This window comes from Cuculus canorus, chromosome 1 (assembly GCF_017976375.1).
Source record: "Cuculus canorus isolate bCucCan1 chromosome 1, bCucCan1.pri, whole genome shotgun sequence".
Taxonomy (NCBI): Eukaryota; Metazoa; Chordata; class Aves; order Cuculiformes; family Cuculidae; genus Cuculus; species Cuculus canorus.
Genome location: NC_071401.1, coordinates 170489830 through 170514555, shown reverse-complemented (window position 1 = coordinate 170514555; position 24726 = coordinate 170489830). Strand labels below are relative to the sequence as shown.

The 24726-nt window shown below is 37.3% G+C and overlaps 1 protein-coding gene across 11 annotated transcripts in view; it reads left to right on the top strand.

Annotated features, from left to right (window-relative positions):
- Positions 1–24726, top strand: part of ANKS1B (ankyrin repeat and sterile alpha motif domain containing 1B) — a 427137-nt gene extending 402411 nt beyond the window's left edge. For 7 of the 11 annotated variants that reach the window (XM_054066137.1, XM_054066129.1, XM_054066105.1 and 4 more), the window contains 4 exons: positions 8953–9039; positions 13611–13748; positions 21483–21650; positions 22815–24726. In XM_054066137.1, coding sequence (XP_053922112.1) covers positions 8953–9039; positions 13611–13748; positions 21483–21650; positions 22815–22925 — 504 coding nt within the window. In that variant the 3' untranslated portion in view covers positions 22926–24726. The remainder of the gene's footprint in view (positions 1–8952; positions 9040–13610; positions 13749–21482; positions 21651–22814) is intronic. The other 4 variants (XM_054066169.1, XM_054066166.1, XM_054066113.1 and 1 more) reach the window with 2 other exon arrangements.

Below are 24726 nucleotides of genomic sequence, written 5' to 3'. Positions count from 1 at the left end.
GTTGTAATAAGAATGCTTCTGTTCATAGAGACAGAGAACATATCGTGGTCTAGCATTATTAATTAAAGAAGAATATAATTGTTCAGTAATCTATAAAAGTGTAAAATTACATAGATGAATGAGTGAAATCCTTTCTTCTGTGGATCATAATTCTTTTATGCAAGATGCCTCTGAGCACTAGACGTAGCGTTCGGATCAATTAGAAAGCTAGATGTGTACAGTTCGTGCAATCAGATAACCATTTCCTATTGGTTACATATCTGCAGCACACAGGCTTTTGTACAAGCTGTTTTAGCTAAAGGCTGGCAGTAATTCTCGCTTACTAGATTGCCTGAAGATCTGCAGCTTTTCAGCTAATTACATGCTAATCATTCATTATGTGGGCTTAAACTCCTCTAAAAAACACTCCAAACAACTTGACACAGAAGATCTTGATCTACAGTAACATACATGTGTTCTGGGGGATTAATTGAGGCTGCAAGTATGACATCTTCCAAGCCGGTTTTCAAACTGTCAAACTTAGAAGTTCAATTATTTTAGGCATGTGCCTGTGCAGATCTTAGGGCAGAATTTGACACCATAGTAGCATATGACAACTTCACTAAGTTACTTGACTGAATCAGGAAGCTTAACATCAAAAATGTCACTCTCAATAATTTAGAGCCATTTTGAGGAGATTTTTTAAGCAGTAAATTTGGCAAATTTAAATTGTGTACCTGACAAAAATGTATTTAAAAGCAAATTGCATTTACAATGCAGTTTTTCTTTAAAAATAATGAAGTTCCACTAGTAGTTCATATACACACAGAGGGCACTTATCTAATACAGTGATGGGGTTTATATATATTTATTTTTTTACCTTCTCTTTTGAAACCGTTGTGCTGTGAGAATGTTTCTTTTCTGGTTTGAGGGGGTTTTATTGCAAAAGGGCTTGAATAAAAGAGTTTTTAATCAAGATTTCTTCTATTCTTTCTATGTAGTCCTTTTAATCATATTCCTATTCAAGTCAGAAACAAAAAACATTGACTTAATGGGAACAGATTATTATTTTAGCATAAGTTTCTAAGTGAGAAAAAATGTATCTTTTTCCAAAACTTTCTTTCTCTGGTTGTGTTCTGAAAGTTGTTGTCTATGAATTGGGAATCCAGGTTGTCCTAATCATCCTGAAGTTTTGCTGTGATGTTCATTATTGTATTTAAGTACCAACGGGTTGTCATTGAAAATGTGGTTTCTTTTATAGTTACATTTTACCTTAGATGTACTGAAAGAAACATTTCACTTACAAAAAATAAGTGAAAAGCTAGATATATTATTTGACTGCTTCTCAGGTACTGAATTCTGTCCATTTGTCCAGTCTTTAAAGTCAGTAAGATTTTTACGTAGGGTTGTACTAACATGATAAAGCAACATTTTTTTATTTTAATTTTGGGTTTTTTTCCATTTATATACTTCAAATCTATAATATACTGCAGTCTGAAACATGTTAGGAAGAATATCACGTATAACCTTGTACCATGTTGAGGTCCTTTCCTGCAGCTTTTTAAAATTTCTCGAGTCAGCCACATAATGTTTTTTAAGGAGAATGTATGAGAATTAGGTATCTAATTTTTTTGTCAATGTGACTTTAGCATCTCCATGTTTAACCTAATGCTGCTCAAATAAGTGTTGATATTCACTGGATGTCTTACAGTCAGCAGATGCACAAGGGTGAAAGAAGCTTATCAGTAAAAAAATGTCTTGATCTTCCTTAATAATTCATAGATACAGAGAAACAACAAAAATGACATGTTTGCTGACTGCAGATCCCTCCCTGTTATTGTAGGTGCTTTTAGTTATTGCAGTTGTTGGGTTTGGTTCTCAAAGAAACTGTTATGCAGATATTCCTTGCCTCTCTCTACAGAGGGGGTTACAGCAGTCTTCTTCATTTATAGCTTAAGAGCAAAAGTAGATCCTAAATCTTCTATAATTAAAACAAAACAAAACAAAACAAACTGGGAAATTCTGTCTTAATAACTTTTCTTGGCTATCCACCGTGCTTCTCAGCATTGTGCTCCAGCAGGGCAGATGATGGATTTGTTTGGGAAAATCATGCAGATACAATAGATTGAGCTCGGTACAGGAGGCCAAGGTTATACATATTTTCTTTTCCTACCCAAACTTCAGACTCTTGCAACCATTCGAAATTATGGATATTTGGCAGGAACTATGCCTGTTGGAGGGATTATACTTTATTTTTCCATTCACATATTTGTGCTCCAAAGATGGATTTATATTTTATGGTTTCCTATTTGTTTTTGGCTATTTTCTCTCACAAACTCTCTCTGCAGTCAACAGCACTGCCTTCTTATCTCCATTTCCCACCTGCTGTAAACTGACCTTTGTTATTTGGAGATTAAATCTTGCTGTCCTGGCCAGAATAGATGTGTTAATTATGTCTGAGAGATGCCTTCAAGAACTTAAGAGGTTTCATCTTTCTCAGCATAGAATAGGAAATATTACAGGTTGTGTTTTCGAGCAGAAGCCTTCACTTCAAATCACCATAGGAACACGAAGCAAAAATAAAATGTGTTTACATCAAAATAAAGAAAAGGAATAAAGTTTAATTGGAGCTGCGAAGAGACTTATTCTCTGCGGTAGACTCCATCTGGCATTTACACATCTGACTTCCATGACAAGGTAGGAAGGGGGCAGTTGTATACTTCTTTGCGTGAGCACAGCAGCGGGATAGACTCTTACCTTGCAGTAGTGTTAAATCACTAATGTATACACCAGTTGCACAGTCTGAACCAAACATATATTCACAGCAGTAAGGAACTTAGATTTTGTTCTTGGATCCTGGCACCTTCCTGAGTATTATGTATCTTTCTTCAAGGTTTTCTTGTTATAAAAGAGATTCTTACATTTTAAGTCAAACGTCTGGAGAACCAGCAACACAATTCTGTTCACAAAGCATGTGTTTAAATATCTTGCTGACTTTAGAAGAAAAGGTCAAAGTTGGAATTGTTACAAAATCTACTTCTCTTGTCTCTGGAGAGGCAGATGAAGATGATGATGAAGCAGAGTTGATTCTTCTGGTGAAAATAAGCAGGATCTGGGGTTTTCCTTCTTGATTTCTTTGTACATGAAGCCAGACAACCTGGATATAGATGGCAATCTCCTTGTTTCTGCAAATCCTCTTCTACTTTTCAGTCTTCATTTAATTTCTCCTCCGAATGTATAAGTGTCCTCCATGTCAGGACAATTTAGATTCTTGGATCTCTGTCCTCTTGGGACTTGCAGCTCTGTCTCTCTCATGTGGCCACTTCTTTGGGGGGATCTGCGGAGTAACAGGCATGTAAATATTACTCAAAATGAAAAACCAAGTGTTGTCCTTGACCCCTGGCTGATAGGAATCCAAGGCACAGGAGGGGTGCGCTGCCCTTTCAGCAGCAGGTGAGTGTGTACAGATATTTCAAAAGCAAAAAAACTCTCATTCTCAAGTAGATGAGTTGCAGGTGCATTTCCAGTGCAATGTTCATATTAATGATGTAGCTTGGAGGCATCCACTAATTGTAGAGAAGTAAACAGTCTTGTACCACAGGGATTACAGGTGCTATGTTATTCCAAGAGGTATTAAATTATGTCAGTGATGCATTTTTAAGCCTTTTGGACTGAGAGAAGTTAGCAAATGTTTGTTTAAAGGCAGATTGCAGTTTAAAAATTGGCTTCAAAACTCACTGGTCAAATGTGAACTTAGACTTTTTATTTCCATTTCATCTCATGCGTGATATTGTCAGAGTGATTCACTCAAAAGGAACTGTTTAATGAGACTTCATAAACCTTAAGTAAGTAACAGACTTATGGGTATGATGGTAAGTGATACCAACATATATTTTGAAATTAGCAGTTTGATGCCATTTGAAATTAGTAGTTGCTACCAGAATAGGAAAATGTTCAGATTCTTTTAGGGAAGTGAATTCCGGTGTGTAATTTAATGGTAAAATTGCCAGCTACAGCCTTCATATGGCTATTAAAAAACAGTATAGGACAGAATTAGCAGATTCATTTGCAGAAGTAAAAAGCTGAGATGAAATCTTAAGGTTTTATAAGCTCATAAACTTGTACTCAAAATTTATGTATGGAATTATTAGTGACTTGGCATAGATGAATAATGTCTTTTTTACTGTGTATTTGCAATCGTTACATATGCAGTAAAACCTAAAAATGACCATGGTTTCATTTTGACCACTGTATAAAAGCTGAGTAATCCTGTTATAAATCTATATATAAGTTCATGAAAGTGGTCAACGTGGCAAAGTAGAAGTACTGTTTTCCTCTTGGCAGGAAATAAATAGATGAAATTAAAGCATTTTGATAGTGGAAGGGATTACACTGCATGATACAATATATCAAATGAGTGTGTGAGCATCTTAGTTGGACACCATTCTACATGTGCTCCTGAATTTCTTAGTCAGCTGCTTTGTGTGTGTGTGCACAGAGATACCGTGTTTTGTACACTGCAGGAGCATTCAAAAGTGTTGGATTAATGCTCTCAGTTCTGCACAGAACAAGGTATCGCAGTAGAATCCTGTCTTGGAAGGATTAAAGGCCCTTTAGGGTGTATGTTTTGTATTTGCATGCATTGCCTTTTTAAAAATAAACAGATGGTTTATATTGCTTTATTCTTGGAGCAAAGTCATCCGCCTCTTAAGCCATTGTTAATTATCTTGATTTGTTAGGTACAGTGGCTGGGTGGATCTCAAATTATTTGGAGTTTAGTTTATATTCTAAATAAATGTCCAGCAGTTCTGCATGGCTTTTACCTCAAAATCAAAATACAGGTAGTAACGCTTTACTCACTCAGGACAATTTGTAGTACTGTGCTATGGAAATCTGTTTAGAGTCTGCTTGTGAGTATGTTTTTTCAATGGAACTAAAGAAAATTCATAAACAAGATCAGCAGCAAGCTTGCTCTCTCACTGTCTCTGGCATCACTGCTATTGCACCCCTTTGTAAGCAGTTTCAAAAGGAGGAATTGGGAGCAGCCCTGTCCAAGGCTATACAGGACTTTGGCACATCCTGCATAATGGCAGCAGTGGGTTCAGATGCAAATTCAGTAGGGTCGTAAGTCCAGACCTTTATTGTAAAAGCAAGAACTGTAATAACTGGTGGTTTTACAAGAGGTGCTGAGGGGACAAAGCAGCTTCATTGCAGCAGCTGCATCAAAATACAGGCAAGGCCACTGTTTCTGGTTATTCTTTATTCCGAAGCAAAAGAGGGTCTATGTCTTTCGAGGGGTCCAGAGAAGCTGAAGAAATGTCACATTGAGTTTAGGATGGCAATGCTTTCTTCCATTTTCCTGTGTCTGCGGTCAAGCCTGCTTTATGGTTCTTGAGTTACACATGACCTACTTCCGTATAGTCATCTACCTGTCCCGTAGAAAGTATTTCAGGAGAGCAACCAAAAATCAGTCTCTCTGGCACACAGACTCTGCAGCATTAAGACTCCTCACTGCAGGAGCAGTGCACCTGAGGAGACAGGGTATGCACATCTGTCTTTATGTAGATGACCAGCTGATCAGAGACAGGCAGTGGCAATGAGCCTAGGATGTGCTTGCTGTTCATCCAGGTGATTCTCCTGAAGAAGCATATTAAAACAAAGAGCCAAAGTTACAGTCACCAACAATGGAGTTCATATGAACTATGACCAGTTCCAGGCTCATGAGCACTTGCCCGAAGACGGGGTCCTGTCACTGTGATTGCTTCTATGTGAGATAAAATCTAGTCCTGCTACAATAGTATGAACATGCCTCGGAGCATTAGACCATATGTCAACATGCACATGACATCCAATGCCAGCATTCAGCTGTGGCTCCTAAAACTTTGGCTCAGGTCCACATGCTTCCCATAGAGGCACCAGATGGACAAGAATATTTTGTCCTGTCATCATGCCCTAACAGGGTTGATACAGTGGTTGAACCTGAAAAGACCAAGGAAAGAGAATTCTGACTCCTGTGTCCCATCTTCTTCTCAGATTTTAGTCACAGACACAAGCAGAGAAGCTCACCTGGCCTGCACAGAGGTGTGAAATATCTAACCATGAAAGCTTTGGAACTTCATCTCATTATCCTAGAATTTAGAGCCAAAGCAGTTACAGTGCCTGAGCAAATTATATTCATATTGTATCTCTGAAAACTCATGTTGCGCATCCGGGCAGCCACCTCCTCCATTAAAAAGGAACAACAAGTAAATAGTATGAGCTCACCATGACAACTCAGAACTGTCAAAGTCTGGAAACTTATTGGGAAAAGTAATTATATGGTGGAATTCAGTTACACTGTCACACAGAGTTGAGCTGGGGGATGGGGGTAGGAATAGAGCTGTGTTTTTAGTTATAGGACTGTCATAATAACCAATGATGTTATTCTACTATCCAGTTCTCTGTTGTAATGAGGGTGCAAGTGCAGAATTATTTCCCGGAATCATGTTTCTACACTGAACTACAATCAACCGGAACACCTTTGCACAAATCCTGGGATTTGTATGGTTTATAAGCTGATAACAGATATCCACTGCTCCTTAGCAGCTGAGACAGTTTGGCTTAATAAATTACAGATGTCCATCAGTCTCTGATTCATTTCCTAATTTACCAGATGTAATTTAATAGCATCTTGATAAGCTAGTCCACTCAGATACAGTCTTCTGGCAGTTCATGACCTTACTTAAACACTAAAGATCAGGTCTGCTTTAGTCAAACCCAGGTGAATGTGGAGCAGATAAGGAAAATTATTAAATTACAAACTGCTGGTCTAGATGAAAGGGAACTCTCAGGTGGTTAATACAAAGTAGCCTTGCCATCAGGAAGCTTCACCTTTATGGCAAATGGAAGATAGAATGGAATTAGAATTAGACCAAGAAGCTAAAATAAATTGTATATTAGCCATGTTTGTATAGAGTGTTGGAGGAGAAGAGAAATTTTGCTGCTAAGGAGGCGAGGAAGGAGATAATTACAATAATCAAAATGGGACACAAAGAGCTCCTGTGTGTAGCTGTCGGAATAGAAAGAAAGGACAAAAGTTAGATGATTGCTGCGTTGCCAGATGATTAAACTGATGTTGTCATATTTGCGAATATTTTGTCTGGATCAGAGCATATGCGGGGTATGTTGCATGTTACTCTGATAGATGCACGCATTGCAGCTTCCGTACAGTCACTGTCGTGCTTTGTGTGCGTTGAAATTGAATTTTATGAAAAGGCTCATTTGAGATCTATTATAGAGAGACATACACACACGCATACACACACCAGTATGTACTTGCACTGCTTTTGGCAGGGGAACCGTTTCTTTCTCTACTCGGTTCAGAGACATGCAAATCAGATTAGTGTTTCCCTTCAGATTTTGTTAGATTCTTCAGGATGTTTTGCCATTTAAGCTTTCATTGTTTCAAAGTGCCTAACCTTCTGGGTGAAAGAAGCATTCTCCAGGATAAATTGACACTTGATTGTCATCTTGAGTCTTGTCATTTGATACTGAGAATTCCAACAGTTCCCTCCCTTACACGAATGAGTGAGGTTCCACTTGAGACTTTAATTAGAGGTTTTAGCCTTCATGGCACAGGACATTAATTGCAGAACATAGCTGGATCTGTAGCTTGGAATTTTATGCTGGCAAAAATGGAGTTTCATTTGATTCTGGAAAGAAGGAGATCTGATGAGGAGACGTGATTAGAGGGTGTTTTGTTTTAAGCTTTTTTTTGTTTTGCTCTCTAGTGTTAGCATCACCTGTTTTTCAGACATGTCTGTGTTTTCAAGCTTATATCTGTGCTATTTTATTTTTCTTGAAGAACACAAACCCGCCACTGCTACTTTTGTTCAGCTGCTGTAATGATCTTTGGAGGTGCCAATTCTAGAACTTTCAATGCATTTATACTCACATTCCATATGCAGATATTTCTTCATTTTTAACTGTAGCTACACTTACTCTTTCCTCTCAAGAAAATGTTTGCTTGATCTTTATTATTGTTTGCAGATACTACCATTAGTGAATGTTCTCCGAACTTTATCTACATTATTTATCTACAATAGTTTTGCATAGAATAGTCTTGTCCATCATTGCCTTCCACCTTAAAAGAATTCAAATCAGCTATAAACTATTACAGCAATTTTGTTTGTTTGTTTTAGTAAATTTAATCTGTAATCTAATCGAGAGGTTTTCTGCAGAGACCTTCAATCTATCCCAAATGTTTGCTCGATCTTTTTGGCAGAAAATATTGATGTGTGCATCATGTTGAAGTACACAAAAGTAGATAAGCATAAAAGAAAAAATACCCTTATAAGAAGACATGAACTGTAGGTAGGAGAACCTGCACTGAGAGAATGCAGAATAAGCTTCTGTGCTAATTTGTGTGTAAAGCAGTTTCCAGTAGCAGCTGCACTCAAGGAAGTGCAGACAGTCAGACATGACAAGATACAGCACTGGACTGACAGACTGACTGGCAGGCTTAGAGGGCTGCAGGGATGTCACAAATACAGCTGCAAGAAGGGAAGAGTGTGGAATATTTCTAAATAACAATTAATTGCAGCAAAGAAACAGTATTATGAAAAGCACTGTGCTGTTGGTTTTTAGAGCTGGGAACAGCAAGAAGATGGGAGGGGAGGCTGCAATAAATGGGGCATATCAGATAGGTGTCTTAAACATGCAGGTTTTGGGAAACTCCTGATTGCATGGCTGTTTGGTTTTGGGTTTTTTTGAGCATCTCAAACTTACTTCACTATCTTCCCATTGTGGAGAATTTCTAACATACTCACAACAAACTGTAAAGCTCTTTTTAGTTTTGTTACTACAAGACAACTGTTTCAAAACCGCAGAGTGTGGTCAGCTCAAGAAGAAGTAAATTGTTTGGATAAGCACCTTTTAATTTACGTATTTTGTCTTGCAATGCAACATAATTCTAACAACATCATTTGTTTCCAGAAGTCTACAGAACAAATGAAGAAAGTACCAACCATTGTCCTGTCTGTCTCTTACAAGGGAGTCAAATTTATTGATGCAACAAATAAGGTATGTGCAATTGTTCAGTATTAGCTTTCTGATTTTCACAAATTGGAATGCCTATGAGGCTGGCTCTGTAAGAGTACCAGTCCAGAGTGGAGACAGAGTTGCACTTTGTGTTTTCCTCTCCTTTTTCTCTTCTCTCTAAAATGAATATAATCTTATTGTCATTCTCCCTAAACTCAGTTTGGAGGACAAGAGAAGCAGCTTTAATGGCTCATTTGGAGAACATTGTGTCCAACCTTCTGCCATTAAAGGGCAACCCTATCACAAAAGGCATTTGGCAGGGAGCCTCTGTAGAATCCTTTACCATATTCTTCCCTATACAGTTCTTTAAATGTGCAGAAAATATGTATTTGTTCATTCATATAATTTGGGCAGAAAAAATAATTAAAGATTTCCCAATGAACAATAAATGTGCAAGATTTTATGCAGCCATTGTAGGACTAAGAAACATGAGCCTTGAATGTGTTTTTCATATATAAGCTCTGAAAGCTGTTTTCCTCGTACAAGCTGTTTGACACCTTGAACTGTAGCAGCGTCTTAACAGTTGTTATTCCATTTTTTTTCATCTTTCACTGTGGCTATGCCCCTGTGCTTTGTTTCTTACATTTTAAATACATCCAACATCTTTCTATTTTTTTTTTAAAGGCAGAAATTGAAAGATCAGAGAACAGAGTGATGGATAGAGCAATGGGTTATTGCTTAGCTGAATAAAACGTACAAGCTCTGTAAACAGGAGTAAAGAATGCATGAATTTCTCTTCTTCAGATGTCTAAAATGGCAAGAAAATGCAGTCCATATCAATGCTTGCATATGAATAGAAAAGGAATTATCTTTTCTGTTATGTGACTAAAACTCACTAAGCAATATAAAAAATAAATCTGACAACCCAGCTACCTGACCAGGTTAATAATGTATATAACTACTTTGTGTTGCTGAACATTCAGGCCACACAAACATCTAAGCAGTGTCCATCAAACTTGCCAATAGAATCAGTTTTTAAAGTTGTTTAACTAGAACTGGGTTTTAAGTGAACGAACAAAAGCAGATTTGTGAACTTTGGCTAAAGTTTGGAAGCCATATACAGGATTAAGAGATGGCACAAAAGAAAAACAGAGATGAAATTACTGTTATGTCAAGTCTGGCATATTTGCTAAGAGCAGAGAGGCTAGGGATTCCTGTCAGCTCCTTTTTCTTCCATTGATTTAAAATTGAGCTTTTACAACCCTCATTTCCTTTGTGTTCTCTGATGTGCAGGGCATAAATCAGGACATTGTAATGCTGTTAACTCTTACTTGGATAAGGCCTGTTTTCAGCTCTTAAATCTCTTCTGTAGTGTAAAAGATGCAGCTGCAATGTCCTTAGGTTGACAAAAAAATCAGGAGAACAAAAGGAGATTCCAGTATCTCTTTACACAGTGCATAAAATCTTATGTAAGAAGGAAACTTGAAAGAAGTTTGGCGAATTGCATTGGCTGTAGCCTCGACCCAGTCATATCTTGTGTCTAGTAGTGCAATAGATGCTTTTGATGTAGGTAAATAATGCCACAGTCCTGTGCTTTTTCTCGAGTGGTAGATTGCTTTCTCTCCAGTTCAAAATCTGCACTGCCTTTCCCTTCTGTAAAAACCAGGTAATAGCCTGCAACTCTCCCAGGAGCGTTGTTATCATCCTTGTCCACAGTGTGCTGTACCCAATTCCTTCAAGACCCAAAACAGATTAGCACTAAGGTGAGATCCTATTCAGACTTGTACTGCTTCCATATGAGCTTCTAGTTGACAGCGCTGGGCACCACTTAGCAATAAATGCATATTTTTAAATGACAAAAATAGCTAGCTAGCAGTTATGTGCTTGAAAACTCAGCTCTCATGGCTGTTCATCCTTTTCCTTTACGCCACCAAGCTAAGAATTTGTACTCTGAGGCATAGCAGGCAAAGCTTCGGGTGACAAAGGGGCCTTGACCTCATTCCACGACAGCTATTTCAGTGGCGCCTTGAAGCTTGGCATGACACCACTTTGACATGACACCATTTCTTTGTAAGTGAGGCCAGAAAGAAATTGCTGCTCAGGAAAAAAAAGCAGACTTGCAGTATTTTCTCGTGGGTCACAGCTAACCCTAACTTTTGGACAATTTCTTCCAGGAGTGGGATTGTCTGACATGAGGTAGGAAAGCAAAAAGGAGACTGCTTAGCAAAAACCTGGTTTCTCCAAGGTATTTCCTTGGCAGAACCAGAACTGACTTTTAGCTTCTCTGCTTTTTGAGAAGCGCCAGAGGTTTCTTGCCAAACTGAGTGACAATTTTTAGAATGGCAACTGTGCAGTGTCAGTCAGTGTCTGTCGATCATACTAAGAACAGCAAGCTGGTTCGTAGCTTTGTAATTTCTACAGAATAGGACTATGGATCTACTGGAGTAGTGATCCTAGGAAACGATGAACCCAGGCACTGAAAACAAGCTTAGTTTTGAAAGGAGCTCCCAGAGGACATCCTATAGAAGCTAGGAAAAGGCTCAAGTTTACTACTAATTTCCATCCAGAAGATGTAGTTTAGGTATACTTTATTTTATTCAAAACAAACTCAGCATGGGCGTGTTTCCAAATTCACTTGGTTTAAAGTTGAAACATTAAAATAATCTCCATGAGTTTTGACTCAAGTGCAAAGCCCCGTGTCAATCCCAGGTCACCTACGAAAAGTTTAAGTATAGCTGCTGAGCTCTTTTCACACACATTGCCTAATTTCAGGTGGCTACTTTGTGGCTCATGATTTGGCATGAATACTTCACATGGTTTTAAGACCTTCCAGACTTTAATTCTTCCTGCTTTCTAAACTATAATGTTGCCAATATATCAATGGCAGTATGTTACAGCTATATCTGGATATCTAAATCCGTGGGTTTGGTATAATTGTAATTCTCATTAAAATCTTTATTGAGGGTAAAAGTTATCAATTTGAGAACAAAGAGAAAATGTTTAAAGTAACATAAAAAGCCAATAATTGTTAAGCAGAGATTATATGTGTAATTATAAATTGGCATGTATTGAAACATAAGTACTGGTTTTGTCATTTTTATGAATAATGCATTAAACAGAAATAATCAAGAATGTTGCAATTTAAGATTAAGAGGATTATTTCATTTCTTCAGTAATAGTTTCCTTATCTTGGTATTTCCATAATTTGAAATTTGGAATTAATATTTCTTCAGTTAGATATATTAATATGTCTTTTCAAAAACTTGACACCTAAATGCAAGGGGGAAAGTTGCTTAGCAAATGAAAGAAGATATGGCAAAGCATCTGAAATGACTTACTTGCATATATATCCTGTTCTTCAGAAAAAAAAAAAAAAAAAAAAAAAGAAGAGGGAGAGGAGATGAAGTGAAAAGGAAAAAGAGGAGTGAGGGAAAACCAAAGATGCTCAGACATTATTTTAACTTCCACAGATGCCACTGAGGCAGCAGGAAACAGTGTCTCTGCGAGGGACCTGGGACATTACAGATGCCACATATTCTAGGGGGCAATAGCGATGTCATGCTGCAGCAGGCTTGTTCACTTTGGGTTTTTGTGGAAAAGCCAGAGCTACAGCCAGCAGGGCCACAATTCGGAAAAGTGTGTAAAATAATTGCTACGTAAATTCATATCCAATGAATCATTCTTCTGTTTAAATAAATCATTTGAAATGCACGTGTTGCTGAAGCAAGGCCTAATCATAAGCCACTCGCAGTATCTTCTTCTCTGGCTTCATGGTTCCTTTGGCCTGAATACAATAATTACATATCAGCAATTTATGTAATGAATTTTTTCCAAAGCTTTAAGACAGCTTTTTTTTTTATTTCATTGGAGAGACATGCCCCACCTCTATCTCTGTAGTATGCTATAGCTTACATTGGCTGTTGCAAGTGGTGTTGCTCGGTGCATGAATGGTTTAATATTTCTACATCTCTCTTACAGGATGCTGTTGTCAGTAAGTGGAGAAAATTTACCAGATCCTTCTCTATTTATCTTTTTACTAAGCCGAAGCCTTTCAGGAGCTGAGGGTTTCAATTATAATTGATGTTTGGTGTTTTTTATTCTTGAAAAAGCATAGCCGAAATTCGTCAAACATCACATGCAAAAAACTTGATATTGAGTGTTTTGGGTTTCACCAAATCACATCTGCCAGTAAACTGAAGCTGTGTCATATAGCGATCGTGATACAGAAAGTCAGCAGCATCATAAGATGCTTGTATAGTGCTTTGAAACTGTATTTACAGCTGTATGCCAGGGAACATGTCTCTTTGTTATAGAATGCTGAATAAACTGTATAATACCTTAGTGGTATCTTGGGTATCTTGGTATCTTAGAATCTTCACTATTCCTTAGTGGAATCTTAGGTATCAGATTATTGGCAATTTTAGACATCATTGGAAAGGCTCAAAATTCCAGTGACCTGTGTAAGATCACACATGAGGTATATATAATTGTTATTAAGAAACTTCTGAAATACTTCAGCACAGCAGGTGAACATGAATGCAAATCTAAAAACGTGTCTTTTATGGCTCTTTTACATTTAATTCCTAAATTAACATATTTTTTTTTTTAAACAGAATATTATTGCTGAACATGAAATCCGTAACATTTCCTGTGCTGCACAAGACCCTGAAGACCTCTCTACTTTTGCGTATATCACTAAAGACTTGAAGACAAATCACCACTACTGCCATGTATTCACTGCGTTTGATGTGGTCAGTTTACAGAAGATACTCATTTAATAGTTCTTTTATTATAGTAATAGGTTTTAAATTCTGTTAAAACGTTTCCAGGGTATAGGGTGATTAATAGGATGTATCATTCATTTACCATGTGAAAAGACTAACATACTGTGGAACAGTAAAAGAACGTTTCTGGAGAAGAGCAAAGATTTTCTTTGATATTATCTCATTTCCCATCTGAAATAACTCACCTCTGTAGTCTCAGCTGTTGACTGCAGATTTAGCAAGTAGCTTTTCACACAAGTCTTGACATGTGATTCTTTTAACCTAATCTATAGCCTTCCAAGAGGTCTGTAACAAACAGATTTGGCCATCCAATCATAGCACACCCCAAATAAACAAATCAGAACTGGATCAATGTGCTTTATATGCAGTGCTTAATCCTTCTAAAAAGTAGGTTCAGTTTGCAGGGCATCCTGCATTTCACGCTGTGTTGTACTGCCTGTGCGGTCAGGGAGGATGGGTTTGGGAACATCCAGCCTTTTGGCTTTTACCCTCACGTGTCCATCCAAAGCCAGCCAATAAGGAGTGCTTTGAGCCTGGACGCATCCCATCTTCATGAAGCAGATGTGGGCTGCTTTTGGGACTAGAAGTCCAATGTTACCACTGTGTTTCTTCAGATTCCTTACCCTACTATTATATGACTTTTAGTTTTTTAATGTTAAGCTGGATCAGTCCCAAAAAATCTCTCCAAATGGTTTTTAGACTTTTTTGACATTATACTGAATAAACTGAAAAGCTGAAGCTTCTTCTGCAGATGTGTAGAGAAGGTAGGAGATTTTTTGTATTTAATTTACCTAGAGAACCAAAACACTTACAGATCTGACAGAGAGCACGCAGGTAGCTAATTACATATCTCAAGAGGTCCTAGGAATATTTGGCAACCACAGTGAATCTGAAAGATTTGAGCATATGTGATAACAGAGATCTGTTCAGAGGACTGTCCTTTCTGTGTTCCTGTGTAAGAGGTTATCCCTGTAACCATCAACACTTATTAGGTGGTCTCTCTCTTCTCTGCTGTCCTCTGTCACTTCAGCAGCAGTTTTAGCTTAACAAATAGAGCAGATAAAATTTGGAGAAGTTTTATTTTAGCAGTACCTTTACCTTTTCAAAAAGTTTGCCTTTACTTTGAAAATAGCAAGGTAATGCTTTAATACTTATTTTTTCTTTCCAGTCTTCTTGTCTAAAAATCTCAAAAACGTTATTTCAGCAAAAGTTCTTACAATTCCTGTTATTTTGGTGAAAAAGACTAAGTGCTTCCTATATTAATGCTTCTCAGATGGTGATGCACAGAATACTAGTGTTTCAAGCCATCTTGAACACATATCAGTTAATCAGTCATGCTAATTTCAGCTCAGTTTAGTGAAATAAGTGGTGGCTCTAATTTTTAGGACTAAGAAGGCTTATTGTCCAAAGGCTTACTGGAGTACTTGACCTTTGAGTTAGCACAAGAGAAATTTAAGATGCTCTTCAAATTTTAATTATTTAAGAAAGATATTTTCATAGAATCATAGAATGATTGGAAGGGACCTTAAAGATCATCTGATTCCAACCTTCCTGCCATGGGCAGGGACATCCCACTAGATCAGGCTCCCCAAGGCCCCATCCGACCTGGCCTTGAACACCTCCAGGGATGGGGCAGCCACAGCTTCCCTGGGTAACCTGTGCCAGTGCCTCACCACCTTCATTATGAAGAAGTTCCTTCTTATATCTGGTCTATGTCTGATGTAGTATAATTTGTATGACTTCTTGAAACATACTTACACAATTATAAATAAGTTAAATCAAAAAACAGATGTCTGAATTGAGGCATTTTATTTGGGACTGGGGAAATAGCACTGCAGAGCAGTAGTATGTAGGAGAGTTTAAATAACAAGATGAACAGGAAGGTACGTTAGAAGGAATTTTAGTGTTTTGGTTCAGCGCTTTCTTTTTTAAATTCTCCCCTGACATTTTAGTGTCCACGGGGAGTGGAAAAAACTTCAAAATTGTGTTAAAAATAGATACACCACGGTCAACAAGATATTATGTTATACAGGTTTTAGTGGTAAGTGAATCAACTGAAATTAGACTGATTGAGTGAGGTTATTATTTCTCCTGATCCATTTAAATACTTCTTAATGGTTTCAAAGTACTGCAGTTTCATGTATAGGTTTAAAAATCAAGCACAAATATAGAGCCAGGTATAGCAGATGAAATTAATTTTCTTCTTGCTTGGCAAGGAAAGAATAGTGATCCAGGAATAATTACAACATTTTGCTCACTTCCTGTACTTTAGGAGGAGAATTTAATACCCCAAGCACTTTAAATGGCTATTTTAAGCAATATAGAAACTTTAATGTCTAACTGTCTTAACTCAGTTTTCTCCTGCAATATATTACTCAGTGGGGTGTTACCTACTCAAATATTCTCTTTTTGTGTTGTTTTATTTTTCAGGATCTAGTATTTTTGGTGCAAATACAAGTTCCATTAAAAATAGCTAGATATTCAGAAGACAAGCATACCATAAATTAAATTTTCTGTTTCAAGTCTAACACTTATTGTTAGCCTGATCTTTCAGTTTGCTAACAGAAACAATCCTACCCATTTGTTAATGGATAGAAGTCCAATCATGTTAAGAAAAATAAGGTTTAAAATCTACAATAAGGTTTAAAAAGCATGCATCTTTAATAATATATATTGTGGTAATGCAATATATGCAATGGTATGAAAAAAATTTAACTCACTTAAGTCCTTCATTTCTTCTGGGAATGTGGGCAAGAACAATTTTTTTTGCAGACAGGAAAGCATTTCAGTGTAGTGACATGTCAGCTATCAGCATAACTGATACTATTTAGGAGTGGTATGAGTAACTTGTATAATCCAAGCTAAAATTCTGTAATTGCAAAAACATCAGACTTGATTAAAGAATATTAAAGGGGACAAGATTTGGGGGAAGAAGAGGATTTACTGCTTAATGTTTGAAATCCACTCTCATTCACTTATAAAGCAGCCCTAAACTACCAGTGAAGGATTCCCTCTGGAGAAACATAGTGTCGTAACAGTTCCTATATCAAATTCTGGTTCACGTATGGAAGGCATCCAAAGTAATTTCCATCAGATATTCTTTTATTGCCCAATGCAGGTATGAATAGAAGACAAACAGTATAAATTGGAGTAATTTCTGCTCTTGCTTATGCCAAGGATTAGTCCAGTGCTCTGCATAATACAAAGACTTTTTTCTTCTTTTTTCTGTACTTTTTCTTCCATCACTGCACAGACTTAAGCTGGATAAGAACTGGAAACTGCTAGTGTGCAGGGAAGAAAAAGCATGCATTCAGGTCCTGTTCATTCCCTTCTTCCAGGGAATTAGAGGACTTATTTTTCTCTGTTCATATGATCATCCAGGAGCAATCAATGTGGCATCCTGATATCTCCGGAACAGAAAACCTCTTTCTTTGCAGTACCCAGAGACTACAAGCCTAGATAGTCCCCTCTGTGGGGCGTATTAGGTGGAATACTGAAAACCATTTCAGTCGCTTCTGGCAAACTTCTAGAGATGGATCACACTTAGGTACAAGGATCTTTCAGCTCATGAGCAAATGAATCTCCCCTCTGTCATCTACATCAATGGCTTTTGCAGCAGCATGAAAGGCCCACTTTGAAGGCCTGTTTCCATCCTCCCACATACAAGATATCTTTCTGTGCTATATTAAAACAGTGATGGATTCAGAGGAGTTTGCCATCCGTGTTTGCTTTAAATCCAGGATGAGGAAAGATCAAGGATTTAAGTTGCAGGAATGGCTGATCATGAAAACCTTATGCAGCCCAGGAGTCCACAGCTGTTTCAAACAAATGCCAGTCATGCTGGTCTCATCACACCATCTTTGGTGAGCTGAGCTTTCTTCCCCTTGAACACTCAAAGGCTTACACGTTGGAAAGCGCAGACAAATGCCCTTTCTAGATCTACCCAAAAGTAAAAGATCTGTGGTCTGGAGGGATAAAGCATATATACACTTAACAGTGTAAATGTAAGTGTATGTCAGGTCTGCATCTCTCATAACTCCTATTACTAGTAAGTAAATAACCTTCCCTTCTTATCAGGTTTTATAATAGAAATCCTCAATATTTATTCTTGAAGAGTCTAGTATTATAGGCAGTAGGCAATCGATTTCATCCCAGGGGATGGATATTTTGAACTGAGTTGGGATTTTTCAGATTTTTCAAGTAAAGTTTCCATGTATTCTGATCTCCTTAATTTTGCCAACTGCAGTTTTAAGTTTGGTACCTTGAACACAGGGTATCCTAACTGACATTCCTACACATCCAGTGCAATGGGGAGATCACTTTAATCATCTGCAAGACTCCAAAGGGAGGTTCTTCAGGAAATTCAGTATTCAAAAAAAGACTAGATTTTACATTGACCTTAAAGAAGGAAAAAAAAAACATCACCTAAAAGCAAAAGCTCATAAAATCCTCATTATATAAAAAAATGCTTTCCCCAAAAGGCAAAATGTTAGTTTTTCCAAGAATTCCCTTGCAAGTGACATTTTAAGTTTTTATAGATCAAAATACAGAAATCTTACTCTCATTCTTAAAATGTACCTGAAGCTTCAACATAGCTTTATAAAAGTCTGAAAATACAATGAAGAAGCAGTGCCTGCTGCAACTTACACAGTAAAAATGTCAGTTAAAATGTGAGAAAACAATTAGCCATTGTTAATAGGTTGGCTGAGTTACAGCAGCTGAAGAATCCTGACTTAGACTTGTATTAGGGCATTGAATTATAACTTTACATGGCAAACAAGGCGACTGACCTCAGTTTTTCGTCTCCCAGAAATTGTTGCTTAAAGGCATTTGCTTACTCACTTTATTTCTCTGCTGTGCCAAGCAAGGAATGGGATTGTAGCAGTTTCAGAAGCACTGTGATCCTAAAAGCTTTCCTTCCCTTCCAAGGAGCTTGATGGTGTTCTGCAAGGGTCAGTGTCTTCTATAGTGACCTCAGGGTTTACAGCTTTTGTGCTAAATCTCTTTTGGGGAGGCAGATCTCTTCCCTTCCTTTTGTGCCACATGTAAAAATGTCAATTAGTCTTCTCACTCCATCAGAAGAATTTCCACGACAGCTCTTTTTGTTTGGTTTTCCATCACCATCCCCAAGGGAATCCTGCTCTTACCCCTCTGATACAGCCCATGCAAGGACCCCTACCAACTCTAATCCTCGTATTCCTCTCTCAAGACTATAGGTGACAAATTCCTCAAACCAAATTTATTTACTTCTGTTTTTTTTCAAATATGATTTTGCAGATACATTTTACAAGGTACAGGTTTAAAGCCCTCCTTGCCTCTTTCTGCAGACTTCTCTACAGCAGTACACAATGTATAAAATCTATGTACAAATTACGTGAGAGTTTACATTCAAATCTTGAACAAAACAGAGAATGTTTGGGTTTATTTGCTATATTTCAAGTATTTATTAACCACAGAAACAGTTACATGATTCCAATGGCTTTTGGGCTCCAGGCAGGCCTATTTTTTCATTTTACAGACTACAAAAGGAAACAATCCAAAGTGACTTCTGATAAGAGGCAGGACCCAGATCAGTTGAATGTCTCTGTATGGCAAACTCTTGGCTTGTCTCCAGTCTTAGCTCAGAGCTTCTTAGGCCTGTCTCTCAGTGACCTTTTTGTATGACACACTGGATGGTGAATTCTCACAGTTCCAGGACTATTAACAGTCTGTTTTTTTTCTCCAAGCCGTTACTACACCCTGTCCTGCTGATCTGTTCCTTAGCTCTAATAATGTTGACTGTAGACAATCCCATGATGATACAGTATCTCATCCTACCGTCACGACAGCTGATTAAGATGTCTTTAGAAAAATATTCTTGTCCTACTAATAGGTGTGTACCTTTTCAAATAATATTATTCTGCACATTTTTAACAATTATACCCTGTGGCCATTAATTCCATAGGCAGTGTACTGCTACCAGGCAGGGCACTTTATAACAGTCTCTTTAGTTTTTCATTTATTACTCCACTGGCAAATTGCATCCTCAGTGTTTATCGCTCCTGGCCAGTTTCCTTAAGTTAAAGGCGAGACAATTGGGAGACTACTTCTACCAAATCAGGCAGACATTTTTATTTGGGAAGCTATGAAACTTTGGCTAGCTTGCTGTTGTGATCGCAGTTGTTAACAGCTAAGAGCAGATCCCAGTGGAGGAGTATAATTGTTTCCTGTCTGACCTAACAAAGACCAGAGCTGGCACCTTTATAAGGAGCTTTTATAATGCGCTAAATATGCTGAATTTAGTCGTATACTGAGATAGTATAATGTGTGATAGCCAGGGCATGGAATTTCTTCATGACTACAGTGAAATTACAGTCTAGGGCACAAATTAAATGCTTATCATTTTAATTGTGTTTTAATGATTGAGAGGCAGACAGTGTACTTCCAGGTGTCTTGCATTGCTTTTTGGCTTATTACAAACTCAACAGTTAGACTTGACTAGCTAAAGCGATATCTCATTTAAAATTATATCAGAAGTGTGAGACTTTTAAGGGATGATCTATCTAGTTTCAAAGCAACGCAGGATTGCCTCCAGCTATGGGCTACAGAGGTTCAGGAAAAAGAGGGCAACTTCTGAATTACATCCAAAAATTATTCTAAGGAGACTGTAGGATATCAGGAGGCAAGCCTGCAGGCTTGCATTTGTTCTGCAGGGTGTTGAAATATTATTGGAAAGTTATGAGCCTATAAATAAATATACCAAAACAAACCCACAATCCTGAAGAAAAATTACCATAGGAATTCACTTGCAGTTTAGATTAGGGTCACATTTGAAACTCACAGGTCCTTCTTTGTTGATTTAAAACTGCACTGAGCAAATATTTTTATTGACACCCCTGGTTCTTCAAGCATTATAGACCTTTTCATAGGTTTTCTTCTACACAGGCAATGAGATCTCAAAGTATTCTAGCTATACGACCATAGTGGTCTTAGTCTTAAAAGCCTGACTTCTTTAGTCGTACTACACTTACAAGAGAATTCTGATAAGCCAGTTTAAGCTCAAACATTTTCACTTCTAGGAATCAAAACCATGACAAGGTTGCCCCAGCACTTGAAACACACAACTGAAGCAGAGCACTGATTTTCCTGCACTTTCAACATTTGCTTTTTGTCCTCTTGGAAGCATCAACACTGCATCCTCTTCCCATGCTGTTCTGTGAGAGCACAGAACAGAGAATTCTGAGGCGCACCCCCAGAGAAGGCACGCGTGGGCTTGCCAGCTCTGGAGGGGAACAGGTCAGCAGAGGAGATCTGAAATAGAGCATGGCTGAATGTCAGATAGGTGCAGTAGTGCAGGGTGCATGATTTCTTGAAAGGAACAGATATGGGGTGAGCTGAGAAGGTGGTGGGGGGTGAATGTACTTGTTCTAAAAAGAGATGACACACACACTCTCCCACTCCTGTTGTCATGTTTGATTAGACAATGTTTTCAAGGTTTTTACAAGTAGTTACTTTCGGTACAATAAATGTAATTTATTGTACTGAAATCAATGAAAAATCAAATGACAGATATAAATATTAGAGAGACTAAGGAAGTTATTTAGCAGTGTGATTTTAATTATTTACGTTGCAAATCAGTTCTGTAGGCTGTTCTACCCCACTTCATGTATCTGATCATAATTCAGCCGGACTCCAATTTTAACTGTTTTTGGTTTTTTCCAGAATTTAGCTTACGAAATCATTCTTACACTAGGACAAGCATTTGAGGTGGCCTATCAGCTTGCACTACAAGCACGGAAAGGGGGCCATTCTTCAACCCTGCCAGAAAGCTTTGAAAATAAACCGTCCAAACCCATTCCCAAACCACGTGTTAGTATTCGGAAGTCAGTGGTAAGTAGAAGGTAGCCATGCACGTAAAATAAAAACTAAATTCAGCTATACAGTTAAGAGTTGATATGCTAGAAGCTGTACAAGCAAATATTCCTGTTGAGTCAGAGGTGCTCCATGTCTCAGTTGTGCCACTTCTGCTCATTAGCTGGTAGAGTTGTGTCCCTGCAGCATGGGCAGCCATTTCGAACAAATACTCATTTCAGATTCCTCCAGTTTAAGATGTTGCTTGGCTGGCATTGTGCATATGTCTTTTATGGTTACAGAGTTTTAATTGATTCAGTCTAATTCCTATGTATGGTGCTTTTATAAGTGCTGAGGATTACAGACAATGCATATCTCTAAAACTCTCCAGTCCCATGGGCTTTCCTGATCTCCTACCAAGAAAGAAATTCCACACCAAACTTGTTTGGTACACAATCACTTCATGTGTATCCTAATCAAATTACAAATCCAAATCAATTTGCAATTATCTTGTCAGATCAAGCAACTTCTTGGAGTTTTTTGACCATTCCCTGTTCCAAAACTGGGATTCAACATACTTTTTAAATATTTTCTTTGGAATCGCAAACTCCTAAGAACCCAAGCTTACTGGATCCTGCATATTGTCTTTAAAGTGCCACCCTGAAGTGCATAGATGGCCAAGAAATATTCTTGTAGAGTGGAGCTTTTAAAAAAAATATGAAAACTATTTTAAATCAAGTGAGAATCCAGAGAAGGACTTGGGAAGGAAAGAGGAAAAATGTCTGCACACTTTATTATATTTACTGGCTATAAAGTGAAACCCTTACTCTGTGATATTAATTATTGGATGAGAGGAAGGGGAAAAAATGATGACTGCACCCTTTGTCATCCATTGCCACAGAATCCCCTCCATAAAATTTTAAGAAAGAACATTTCCTGATGCCATCATCTGTCTCAGTAGCAGAAGAAGTTCTCAAGCTCAAGGATGGCTTTAACCAACTGTGATGCCCTATGGCTTGGGAGTAGACACAGCTCTGATCTGATCAGAGGGCAACCATGGGTATATGAGAGCATAGACCACCACACAGTTGCTGTAGGATTTTGTTTTGTTCCATGTTTTGTTCAATTAAAGAAAAAAACTTGTGCTAGAAATGATGCGTGCAAAGACGGTAACCCGTCTGTCTGTTTGCATTTGTCTTAAAGCAGATAGATCCATCCGAACAAAAGACTCTGGCGAATCTACCATGGATTGTTGAACCTGGACAAGAAGCCAAAAGAGGCATTAATACCAAGTATGAAACTACAATTTTCTGATAAAAAACTGTCCCCCTGTTCCTTGTTGTGCCTTGCACGCCAAGCAGTCACAGCACAGCCTTTCCTTTATGGCAACGTTTCAATCCAGCAGAGAGGAAGACTGCACTGTATGAGTGGCCTTGTAACTAACAAAAAAGGCTGACAGTCATTTCTGGTGATGTTCTTCTTCCTGCAGCACTGACAGAAGAATGACACTATATGAAGACTTTTAAAAATTACAGTCCACAAGAGGAGTGAGAAACCTTATTTTTCACGCAGTTCTCCCTTGTGACTCTGCCACAGTGCTTTCTTTGATTTCTTATTTTAGAATTCTACTTTTTAAAAGAAACAAAAGGTCTCTAAACTAACACTAATGCTGCCTATGAGTAGAATATTTGATTGGTTTTATATTTAAATCTTGGCAGTTTTTAATTGAAATAGAACCAGAATTAATAAATAGAGTATTTGTGAAACCACTGAATTCATTAATAATTACTGTGTTGAATAAAAAACTCATTAAAGTGATAAGAAATTAGGCATCCTGATTTCTGTGTGCGCTGCTTTTATATGTAATCGTTGGTGTCCTTTGATCCTCTACAGAAATAGCGACCTCTTGCATTGCAACAAAGGATCAGAGTTTTATGAATGGTTAGAAAAAGGTATTAATAATGCACAGAAAATCTTTATTAGATATTTTTATGGAAGAGAAGTACTATAGGAAAACTTATGAATATATATGGAAGGAAGCCAGATTAATTATGACAAATATTGTTTATTTTAAAGTTAAGTAAACCACTGCTATTGCAGCATTATGAAAATTATAAGAGTTGTAGCATCAGTGCACAGGATGTTCCATGTGATCAGTCTGAAATGAAAGTGGAATGGTCATTCTACTACACCTACGTATAATTTATGCAGGTTATCATTGCTATAGCCATGAATTCTAATAGTATTTTTAACAAATAATCTCAGTGGTTCTAAAAAAAATGACATCATCGATTTTGCTATCAAGATTTCTGTCACAGAAAGCTTGTTTGGAAGAGTGTTGATAAAATTCTACTGCAAAACATTTTCTAAATAAAAATAGCAAGAAAAAGAAAAAAATTCCAAAGTAATACAAATGTTTTCATGGAACACAATAGTTAAGCACTTGCTTAATATTTGATTAAATAAGATTTACTTACATTTTCTTTGAGGTGTTTTAATTTTTTTAATGTCTGTGGAGTATTTGTATAATACCATGATGTATATTTATGTAGAACTGAAATTATAACGGTACAAATATCACTATAGGAGAAAAATGACATTTTAACGTATATTGTTCTATCCAGTCAAATTGTGAATCATTTTGAAGTTCATTATAGAGATATTGATAAATTGTGTGGTTGTCTTAATGTTTTTTTAATTATTATTTCATATCCAGCTGAGGTTTTCAGTTTAAATCATCGGTTGGTAAATTCCAAAAAATGGATAATTGAACTTGGTTTAAACCTGATAATTGTATATGGTTTAATTAAACCTAATCATAGCGCTGAGTGATGACACACTTTTAATACAGTATTCAATTTACTTGAACAAAATAGTTCCTTGTACATATTTTGCCTATTCACTGTTGATATGTACGTAGTCAACTGACATTAAAAAAAAATAACCCTAAAAATATGGTACCAAAAGGAAAATTGTATAGGAGAACAGTAAATAGTAGCCTCACTGCAACAAATACTTATGTAAATATGCTTGGGCTTCCAGTTATAAATTTTGTAATTTTGTCATTTATTTATATCCTATAAAAGCACACAAAATAAAATGAAGTTGTACAGTC